The sequence below is a fragment of the Echinops telfairi genome, unplaced genomic scaffold (assembly GCF_000313985.2).
Source record: "Echinops telfairi isolate 266 unplaced genomic scaffold, ASM31398v2 ScPeMD7_7417;HRSCAF=8455, whole genome shotgun sequence".
NCBI classification, from domain to species: Eukaryota; Metazoa; Chordata; class Mammalia; order Afrosoricida; family Tenrecidae; genus Echinops; species Echinops telfairi.
In genome coordinates, this window is record NW_022111317.1 from 4,475,405 (window position 1) to 4,485,321 (window position 9,917).

At 61.3% G+C, this 9,917-nt stretch overlaps 3 protein-coding genes across 4 annotated transcripts in view; all 3 read left to right on the top strand.

The window, feature by feature from the left end:
* The first annotated feature begins 54 nt into the window (after positions 1 to 54).
* On the top strand, positions 55 to 2,268 carry B4GAT1 (beta-1,4-glucuronyltransferase 1). Its single transcript, XM_004713550.2, has 2 exons — positions 55 to 1,165; positions 1,384 to 2,268. The coding sequence occupies exons 1-2, from the start codon at positions 110 to 112 to the stop codon at positions 1,573 to 1,575; spliced, it is 1,248 nt and encodes a 415-aa protein (XP_004713607.1). The 5' UTR covers positions 55 to 109; the 3' UTR covers positions 1,576 to 2,268.
* A 3,149-nt stretch (positions 2,269 to 5,417) lies between these two features.
* On the top strand, positions 5,418 to 9,068 carry BRMS1 (BRMS1 transcriptional repressor and anoikis regulator). Of its 2 annotated transcripts, XM_004713700.4 has the most exons (9): positions 5,418 to 5,597; positions 5,690 to 5,780; positions 5,902 to 6,029; positions 6,132 to 6,211; positions 6,291 to 6,387; positions 6,803 to 6,895; positions 7,686 to 7,750; positions 8,064 to 8,103; positions 8,486 to 8,588. In XM_004713700.4, exons 1-9 carry the CDS (start codon positions 5,456 to 5,458, stop codon positions 8,497 to 8,499), a joined length of 750 nt encoding a protein of 249 aa, XP_004713757.2. In that variant the 5' UTR covers positions 5,418 to 5,455; the 3' UTR covers positions 8,500 to 8,588. The 2 variants fall into 2 exon arrangements, with proteins under 2 accessions (XP_004713757.2, XP_045153207.1); XM_045297272.1 differs by lacking the exon at positions 8,064 to 8,103 and having other exon boundaries at positions 8,486 to 9,068.
* Positions 9,069 to 9,839: 771 nt separating this feature from the next.
* Positions 9,840 to 9,917, top strand: part of RIN1 (Ras and Rab interactor 1) — a 5,603-nt gene continuing 5,525 nt past the window's right edge. Inside the window, exon 1 of the mRNA XM_004713699.2 lies at positions 9,840 to 9,867. Coding sequence (XP_004713756.1) covers positions 9,840 to 9,867 — 28 coding nt within the window. The remainder of the gene's footprint in view (positions 9,868 to 9,917) is intronic.

Here is a 9,917-nt window from a genome sequence, read left to right on the forward strand (position 1 = left end):
CTCGGCTGCGCTCGGCTGCGCTCGGCACGCTGCGGTAAATCCGGGCTCGCGGCGGCTGGCAGAGGCTGCGGCTGGTGGTCGCTGCTGCGTGCTCCGGGCCCCGAGAGCCATGCAGATGTCCTACGCCATCAGGTGCGCCTTCTACCAGCTGCTCCTGGCGGCGCTGATGCTCGTCGCAATGCTGCAGCTGCTCTACCTGTCGCTGCTGTCCGGGCTGCACGGGCAGGAGGAACAAGACCAATATTTCGAGTTCTTCCCCCCGTCCCCGAGATCCGTGGACCAGGTCAAGTCGCAGCTCCGCACGGCGCTGGCCTCGGGGGGCGTCCTGGACTCCAGCGGCGATTACCGCGTCTACAGGGGCCTGCTCAAGACCGCCATGGACCCCAACGACGTGATCCTGGCCACGCACGCCAGTGTGGACAACCTGCTGCACCTGTCCGGCCTGCTGGAGCGCTGGGAGGGCCCGATGTCCGTCTCGGTGTTCGCGGCCACCAAGGAGGAGGCGCAGCTGGCCACGGTGCTGGCCTACGCGCTGAGTAGCCACTGCCCCGACATGCGCGCCAGGGTCGCTATGCACCTGGTGTGCCCCTCGCGCTACGAAGCCGCCGTACCCGACCCCCGGGAGCCGGGTGAGTTTGCCCTGCTGCGCTCCTGTCAGGAAGTCTTCAACAAGCTGGCGAGGGTGGCCCAGCCCGGCATCAACTACGCGCTGGGCACCAATGTCTCCTACCCCAATAATCTGCTGAGGAATCTGGCTCGCGAGGGGGCCAACTACGCGCTGGTGATCGACGTGGACATGGTGCCCAGTGAGGGGCTCTGGAGAGGCCTGCGGGAGCTGCTGGATCAGAGCAAGCAGTGGGGGGGCACCGCGCTGGTGGTGCCTGCCTTCGAGATTCGCCGAGCCCGCCGCATGCCCATCAGCAAGAACGAGCTGGTGCAGCTCTATCAGGTGGGCGAGGTGCGGCCCTTCTATTATGGGCTGTGCACGCCCTGCCAGGCGCCCACCAACTACTCCCGCTGGGTTAACCTGCCCGAAGAGAGCCTGCTGAGACCTTCCTACGTCGTGCCCTGGCAAGACCCTTGGGAACCCTTCTACGTGGCCGATGGGAAGGTGCCCCCCTTCGACGAGCGATTCCGGCAGTACGGCTTCAATCGCATCAGCCAGGTGCCCAAAGAGGGGACCGTGAGGGAAGTGGGGAGAGGTGGCAGTGAGGGTGCGTGGATGGGCAGGGATGAGCCAGGCTGGGTGGCAGGGGGCGTGGAGAGGGGGCCTAGGTCAGTAAGTGGTTGGGCGCTGGAAGTTCAACTTTAGGTGTGTGGGGGGGATCACGCTGGGCCCCAGGAGGGTCTCCACACTTTGCTGACCTGTCTCTCCTCCCACAGACCTGTGAGCTGCACGTGGCCGGGTTCGATTTCGAGGTTTTGAATGAAGGTTTCCTGGTTCATAAGGGTTTCAAGGAAGCCTTGAAGTTCCATCCCCAGAAGGAGGCTGAAAATCAGCACAATAAGATCCTGTACCGTCAGTTCAAACAGGAGTTGAAGACCAAGTACCCCAACTCCCCCCGCCGCTGCTGAGCTCACCTCCTGCCCCAGTGGGAGAAAGTTCTGCCTCCTTGCCCTCAGGCTGCCCCTGGGCCCGACTGGGGAAAGAAATGTCACTCCACTTTGCAGAGGGAGCTGTGGCATTGGAACACTGGACTTGAACATGGGGTGCTAGGATCAAGTCCTAGCTTAACCACTAACTAGTTGTGTGGCCTTGCGCAAATCCCTGACCTCTCTGAGCCTCAGGGGACCGGTCTGTTATCAGGGAGGTGGGAGTGCCCGCCTCACGGAACTGTTGGGAGGCTCAGATTGAGACGCTGTCTGTGAACACACTCTAAGCTTCGTACAAATGTGAAGTGTTATTAATATTATTACAGTATTATTGTTGTTGTTATCACTACTGTTATTGTTATTAACAACCTGGTGTGCGGGTGGAAGGAGAGCCAAGGCTATGAAGGGACAGAGCTGAGGGTTCTGAGACGCGGTGGGAGGGTACTTCACAGATGGAGCTTTCGGGAAAGAAATCAGATGCAGGCGTGGAATTTTGTTCTTGGTTTTGGGCAGAGGCCTATACACCTCCGGCACCGCGGCCCCCGCGGGGGGCTTTGGAGAAAGAGAAGGGTCTGCAGGCTTGAGGTGCGAGCGGAAATCTGTACCCTAGAATAGACTTGTATTGGGACTTTGCCAGTTGATGCCAATGTGTAAATAAATGCGTGTTCACACCCACACTTGGCTCCGTTTCTCTCCGAAGCTGGAGGGAGGGAGGTTTCTCGGTTCGCCCCTTGGACGCCAGGGGCGGGTGGCCGCGGACTGAGGGGCATGGGCGACAAAGCAAAGCAACCACTGGGGCCTTTGCCGCAGGCCCAGGCCTCATCAGAAAGCTCCGGTGGTTGCCATGGAGACCGGCCCGCGGTATCCCAGCAAGCCAGGTCCCCAGCCGTCCAATGGTGAGCTCCCCGGCGGGCGCCCTCCGATGACGCACCCGGAAGCGCGCCCAGGCCCCGCCCCCCGGAGGAGAGCGACCGGCGCGGCGCTTCCGGGAGCCTGGCGGCGGCCGAAAGCCAACCACCTTGGTTGCTTCTTAGGGAGTCCCAGACTTGAGGCCTGCGTCGGCCCCTTTCCGCGGTGCGTATGGCTACCCCCAGGCCCTGGTGCGGTCTCTCCGGGCGCGCCCGGCCCACCCTCGCGCTCCGGAGATTTAACCGACCCGACGCGTGCGGGGCCGAACCCGGACGCGGTTTCTCCCGCCCGCGCAGGCACATCCGAAGGTGGGGCGAGGCCGAGGCTCCCGGGCGTCGCGCAGGAGAGGAGGGTGGGGAGGGGCCCGCCTCGCAGGGGGAGCTACCTTCCTGGCGTTCGCGGCCTGCAAAGCTCAGTGGCAGGTGCACTGCGCTTACCCCTTTCCATCTTTCCAGCACTGGAGCGGGGATGACCATTTTGCACACAAGCGAAGTTAACGGTTGTGACTTAGCTCCCCCAGGACAGTTAGAGATCGATAGCTTGGGGATAGCGACACACACACACTCCTTTTCTGTAAGCTGTAAGACATAGGCCTGAGTCTTACCGAACAGGCATTTGACAGTGAAGAGGATTACAAACGGAAGGAGCTGATGGCGCAGTGAGGCTTGGGAAGGGGGAAAGAGGAGAGGTGGTGCAGAGAACCTGGAAGTGAAGGCTAGCAAGGAGGAATGAAGGTTCCCCGTCTGGTCACCTTTAGGTCTTTGGTGACATCATCGCAGACTGTAATTTGACTCTCTTCGGCCAGGTACCTGACGACCTGAACCAGTGTCAACCGATGCAAAAGGACACTTTGGGTTTGGGGATCACAGCCAAGGTGCCTGAAAGACAAAGGCCAATCTTTGCCCTGCAAAAGTGTGCTTGACTTCATTTGTACTGGCCGGTCCTGCGGCTAGGTGCCCGAAGAAGGATGTGTAGGCCCTGCCCTGGGGAGGCTCAGAGACTGGCAGACAGCATGAGACTGGGCGAATGGAAAGGAGATGGGAGGACGGTTTCCTGGAGGGAGTAGCGGCTAGAGGACTGCAAAGCAGTGGCCCCAACAGCTAGAAGATCTTCATGATCAGGCAGTGAGATCCTCTGCTGGGAATCTCTTCACAGCAGGAGGCCCTTGCTAACCACTCCTTCCCTCTGAAGTGCTCTCTGCCCTTCACTTTGTTTCTTTCCCTCCTAATGTCCTTCTCCTCATCAGCCCCTCGGGTCACCTGGAAGTTCTAGTAGGCCCTTCTTACTCCACACCCTCCCCTTTGGCCTGAATAGCTGGAGTTCTCTTGGAGGCTTAGAACCACACATGGACGCCCTTTTCTCGTTTCTAGGTACATCCACGGACTAGTGTTTAAGGGTTCAAGCGTGTGACGGGCGATGAGGTTCTAGCTGGAGCTCCAGGGGTCATCAGAGAAGAGAAGAGGGAGGAGGGTGGTGGGCTGTCTGTGAGGAGAAGGAGCTGCCCAGGTGCTTCTGTGAAGGGCCTTGGAAACCCCGAGGAGGAGTTTGGTCCCAGGCCCTCGGCAGGAGAAGCCTTGGGCTTTGCTGTACTTTGTTTTCCTATGTTTGGCCGACTTTGTTGTTGAGACTATACACAGCAAAACATACGCTGGTTGGACAATTTCTACACGTACTATTCAATGGCATTTTCTTCACGGTGGGCAACCATTCTCCCCATCCTTTTCTGAGTTGTGCCTCCCTCGTTAACATAAATTCACTGCTCCCAAAGGTTCTGACCTAGTCTTTTGAGTTGCTTTTGCCTGTTGGGTCCCATAAAACCCCTTTCTCCCACCCCCCAAAAACAATTGCCATCGAGTCAATGTTGACCCTATAGGACAGGGTAGAACAGCTCATGTGGGTTTCCAAGACTGACTCTTTAAGGCAGTAGAAAGCCCTGTCTTTCTTCCTCAGAGCGGCTGGTGGTTTCGAACTGCTGACCCTGCAGTTAGCAGCCCAGTGCATAAGCACCACGCCACCAGAGCTCCCACTGGACCCTAGATAGATAGTTCTTAAAAGAGCATTATGCTCTAGGCAGACCTTCTTGACTCATGAAGCTCAGCTGTTGGTGTGAGACAGACGAGATCGGGCGAGTGCTTGGTTGGTGTGAAGAAGCATGCTGAAAACGTCATGGTCACACTAAAGCCTTTTTCCAACACCCCCCCACCCCCAAAAAAAGGAACCCTGGTGACGTAGTGGGTTACACATTGGACCGCTAACCGCAAGGTCAGCAGTTGGAAACCACCAGCTGCTCCTTGGGGAGAAAGCTAGATGGGCTTTCTACTCCAATACAAAGTAAAGCGTTACAGCCTTGGAAACCCAGCGGGGCAGTTGCACCCTGGCCTAGGGGTCACTGAGTTGGCATTGACGCCATGGCGGCGGGTTTCTTGTTGTAAGATGATGTCAGGAACATTTCTGGTGTAGTGTTTATAGTCCCTAGAGAGCTTTTTAAGGAGGAGGAGAACTCGGTGCTGAAGGCTGGTCTCGGAAAAAAAATTCACCGCCTCTTACCACTCCCACTGGGCGTTCCCAGGATAGGAACTGTGTATCCAGGGGCCACACTTCCTGTAGCTGGGTGCGTGTTACCCAGCCTTTCCTGCAGCTGTGTATGTTGGTTTGTTACCTGTGAAGCTGCCTGATCAGTTTCATGTTCTTCACACCTGCCCTTGGCCCTTCTGGTCTGTGAACTTGTGACTCACTCGGCCGTTGGTCGGCAGCTCACCCAGGGTGCAGATCACTAACGGGGTAAGGGAGCATGGGCATTGCCAGGCTTCTTGGGGAGACTTGCACCCAGGACTCTTGATACCGCTCACCTTGAAGCGTCTCCGTCGAGGGTGAAGGTCAGGGAGGCAAAGCCAGTCCCCTCCCTGCTGTCCCAGTGCTAAGTGGGAGCCCCTCCCCTTCTCCCAGTGCCCCAATGCCCATCCAGCCTTCCAGCAAGGAGGCTGCCGAAGAGATGGAAGCGGAGGGCGACTCAGCACCCGAGCTGAACGGGGAGGAGGATGAGAGCGAGGAGGAGCGCAGCGGCAGCCCCACAGAGTCCGAAGAGGAGAGCTCCGGTGAGTGTGTCCGTGTGCGCACAGGCACCCACCCGCTTGCCCCTCACCCTCATGGTCAGCGCAGCCCTGACCGGCCCTTCCTTCGCCCCCAGAGATGGACGATGAGGACTACGAGCGGCGGCGCAGCGAGTGTGTCAGTGAGATGCTGGACCTGGAGAAGCAGTTCTCGGAGCTGAAAGAGAAGTGAGCGGGCGCCCCTGGGGGAACAGGCAGCAGGCCAGAGACCTGCAAGGTTCAGTGGGTGGGGGTCTGCCCGAGGACACCGACCACCCACCGTTGGGCCGAATCATCTCTCCCCTCCCAGGTTGTTCAGGGAGCGGCTGAGTCAGTTGCGGTTGAGGCTGGAGGAAGTGGGGGCTGAGAGAGCCCCCGAGTACACGGAGCCTCTGGGGGGGCTGCAGCAGAGCCTCAAGATTCGCATCCAGGTGGCAGGTGTGTGGAGTGTCCTGAACCCAGGGGCCCTCTATCCCGCCCTAGAGCCCCGCCCGGTGCTCCTGGCCCCCCTCCTCGGTGGCCCCTCTTCCTCCTGCACAGGCATCTACAAAGGCTTCTGCCTCGATGTGATCAGGAACAAGTATGAGTGTGAGCTGCAGGGTGCCAAGCAACACCTGGAGGTGAGGGGCGCCGGCCTGCCCAGGTGGGCTGGGAGGTAGTTCCCTGGGACCCACCACGCTGAGCTGCCTGCCTCTCCAGAGCGAGAAGCTGCTGCTCTACGACGCCCTGCAGGGGGAGCTGCAGGGGCGCATCCAGAGGCTGGAGGAAGACCGCCAGAGCCTGGACATCAGCTCCGGTGAGGCTGGCAGATGCCATGGCCCCCCACTCCCCGCCCCTCTCCCCAGCCCCCTGCCCTTTGGGACTGAGAATGCTCCATGCCCTTGCCCCATGCCCTTGCCCCATGCCCTCCTGCCCATTGTCTGTCCAGAATGGGAGGAGCCAGCTGGCCTGTCCCCACACACTGGCCATAGGCCCTCATGGCCACAGCACCTAGGTCAGTTGCTTAGCCCAGAGGGGACCTGGGAGGGCACGAGCTGGCAGTGCTGCCACTGCCCTCGTCACCTGTCCACTCAGCAAAGGAAGAGTGAGGCCTTGAGGTCACAGTGCAGTTGGGACCCAGCGAGGGCCGCCAGCCTCCCCCTGTGGCCCCATTGGGTGTGGGGGAGAGGAATCCTGGAGGGCCAGCAGCTGACCTCAACTCTGGGTCACAGAATGGTGGGACGACAAGCTGCACCCCCGGGGCAGCGCCACGGCGTGGGACGCCCTGCCGCCCAGCAAGAGGAAGAAGGCACCCCTCGTCTCGGGTATCCTTGCACGCAGGCAGGGGCACGCGGACCGGTCCAGGGTTGTGTGGTGTCATGTGACCCTGCTCAGGCAAACCCAGCTGCCAGGGACTCATCCAGAGGGCCCCACCCGAGGCTCCTGGGCCGGGTGGACCAGAGAAAAGAAATACCAGGTCTGATGCCCCAGGGATCCCTGGCTAAGGGTGATCTAGGGGGCTCTCTGGTATTCCTACATTGTCTCCACCACCCATACCTCCTCATACCTGGCTCCGGCCTCCCTCTGCGGGGGTTCAACCCCCGTCCCAGCTTCATCGGTCTTCTTACTGCTCATCCCCACAGCTGCCGCCTCCAGGAAGGAGCCCCCCCTGTGTAGGTCATCACCCTCGGCCCTCCTGGCATGTCTACACCCCGAGGTGACACCCCAGGCCCCCTCTAAGGCCTTGATGAAGCCACCGGGCCCTCAGGTCCCTCTCTGCTGGAGACGGGGCTAAGGCAGCAGAGCAGAGGACCTGACGACAGAGTGAGGGTGTGGGACATCACACACAAAACAGGAGGGGGCAGTAGGCAGTCCCCAGGGGGCCAGTGAGACTTGTCTAAAGGGGGAAGGAGACTGGTGTTTTGAGGCCAGGGGAAGGGGCCTGTTGGTGCAGACAGGAATTCACCTGGAACAGCAGACAGGAGGAGGGCAGCTTGGGGAGAGGGGGCGCCACCCCCACCCCCCCCAGGAACCCATTCTTAACTAGCCTTGTGCCACCCTGTGCCCTGTGGGCTGGCCTGCCCCTTGTCACCTGCTTCCTTGACGCAGTCGCAGGACCTTACATCGTCTACATGCTGCAGGAAATTGACATCCTGGAGGACTGGACTGCCATCAAAAAGGTGGGTCCAGGGTCTCTGGTGGCCCCTCAGGACCCCCTGCCTTACCCCCTCCCCTCCGTGCCCATGGGATGAGCTGGCCTGGGAGCATTGGCCAGCCCATCCCGCCCTGTCCCGGCTGGGAGCGAGGGGCGGCGAGGAAGGGCTGGAGAGCTGCTGGCTTTCCGACCTCACACCCCATAGAACCTGGCTCTGGTGCCCGCCCACGCCCCTCAGTGGAGTCTCTGCCCTCACGGTGGCTGATGTTGGGGCGGGAGGGGGCTGGTTCGCAGGCTGGGGGGGGCTCAGGGAGGCTGTGCTCACCCCCACCCTCCAGGCCAGAGCAGCAGTGTCTCCTCAGAAGAGGAAATCAGATGGTGAGAACCTCTGGGGTGCTCGTGCCTCTCCCAGCCCCTGATGTCACCACCCCCACCCCCCACTGGCACTACGCTCCCCCAGACCAGCCTCAGGAACAAGGCCGAGAGAAGTCTAGTTCCCCCCCACCCCACCCCGTCACAGCCTGGGCCAGGGACAAGACCCACCTGGGTTCCGAGGAAGTTTTGTGAGCATGGGGGGCTCTGGGTTGGCTGAGCTGAGGGATGCTAGCAATGAGCAGGCCCCCAGCTGGAAGAGGGGGCCAGGGGCTGGCCTGGAGAACTGGGCAATGGCTGCGGGGAGGGGACAGGGCAGCTAAGGCCTGTCATCAGTCCCCATCTAAAAGGGCTCCTCCCCTTTTACTTTTCCTCCCTTCCACCCAAGCCCCAGGACCATGACCCCGTTGCTGCGGCCCAGGGGTTCCTCAGAGTGCACGGCACGCTGGCACCACACTGGCTCTTGTTTCCGGCTGCAGACTGGTGGATCGGCAGACCATGGTGTCTGCCCAGCGGCTCCCAGGGTTGCAGCCAGGCCACCCTTCTGCGCCACCAGCCTCAACTCCTCTGTCCCCTCCGGGGCCAGTGCAGCTCTGGGCCTGGAGCTGGCCCGCCTATTTCCCACTCCAGAAGACCAGCCCCCGTCCTCCCTGACAAAAAGACACACCCCACTGAAGCCAGCTGCTTGCTGCCCTGGCACCCCAGCCCCCATGCTGGATCCCACCATGGGGGAGGGGGTGGGGCTCAGAGCCATAATTCGTCCTGGCATGAGGTGGAGGGGAACCAGGCTTCCAGGTGTTCTCAGAGTGCCTGCCAGGTGGCAGGGGCTGGAATTAAAACCCTCCCTGGGACTCTTGACATGGCCTGTATGTCTAATTTACTTGACATGGGAAAGTGGGCCCCTGAGGAGTGTCTGAGACCCTGACGTGCTACTTCCTCTCAGACCTGTGGGCAGAGAACCTGAAGGCAAGGGTGGGTCCTGGGGCCTGAGCTGCTGGTGCCACAGAGCCCGGAGCCAGTGAGCAGAGTCAGCAGCTTGTGGCTGCCAGCAGGGCACCGAGCACGTGGCCTGGGGTGGGGAAGGGTGCTGGGCGGGTTCTTGGAGACCGTCAAGTCTGCACCTGCCCGGTTCGCTCCGCAGATTGGCAGGGCCCCTGCGTGGGAGGCAGCCAGCAGCAGCCGTGTACCAGCGACCTCGCAGCCAGACGCCCCCTTGTTTAGCACTGAGTGCTAGAACCACCCCCAGAGCCTCAGTTAAGCAAAGGGGTTTGTTTCCATGGAGACGGGCATCTGTTCTCCATGGCAACCTGAAATCCCTCAGCCCTCTGGAGTGAGTCATCTGCGGCCAGAAGGCGGCGCTCTGCCATCAGGCTGACCTCAAGGCCTGGCAAAGGCGACTGCCCACAGGCCGGCTGAAAGGTGCCTCCAGGGCGCGGCCCCAAGTAACCCATTCCCACCAGGTGTGGTTAGAGGGGGCCGGCAATGCTACAGGGAGCTCTGAAGGTGGCGCCCCCGCAGCCAGGGTGCTAACGTGGTGGGCGTCCCAGCCCCCTGGGCCGGCGCCCAGAGCAGAGGCAGCGGGCAGGGCCTGCGCCGAGTGGACACCCAAGAGTTAACGGGCGGGGTGTGACGGGGCGCACCGCCCTCAGGAAGTGTTACTCACCGCCGGGAATGTGTGTCGGTGCCTGGGGGCTGGCTTCCCTTCCTGTGTCCCGGCGGCGAGGAGCCTCGCAGCTCCCGCCATGGAGGTCCCCGAGGAGCCGGGCGCAGGCTCCCCGGGCGACCCCTGCCCGGCGGACCCCGCGGCGGCGCGGCTGGAG

Excerpts from the sequence above, each read along its gene's own strand:
- B4GAT1 (XM_004713550.2), top strand. The coding sequence starts at position 110 with ATGCAGATGTCCTACGCCATCAGGTGCGCCTTCTACCAGCTGCTCCTG. Across the intron at positions 1,166-1,383 it reads GCTTCAATCGCATCAGCCAG|ACCTGTGAGCTGCACGTGGC; the intron begins GTGCCCAAAGAG and ends CTCCTCCCACAG.
- BRMS1 (XM_045297272.1), top strand. The coding sequence starts at position 5,456 with ATGCCCATCCAGCCTTCCAGCAAGGAGGCTGCCGAAGAGATGGAAGCG. Across the intron at positions 6,030-6,131 it reads GATTCGCATCCAGGTGGCAG|GCATCTACAAAGGCTTCTGC; the intron begins GTGTGTGGAGTG and ends CCTCCTGCACAG. Across the intron at positions 6,388-6,802 it reads GAGCCTGGACATCAGCTCCG|AATGGTGGGACGACAAGCTG; the intron begins GTGAGGCTGGCA and ends TCTGGGTCACAG.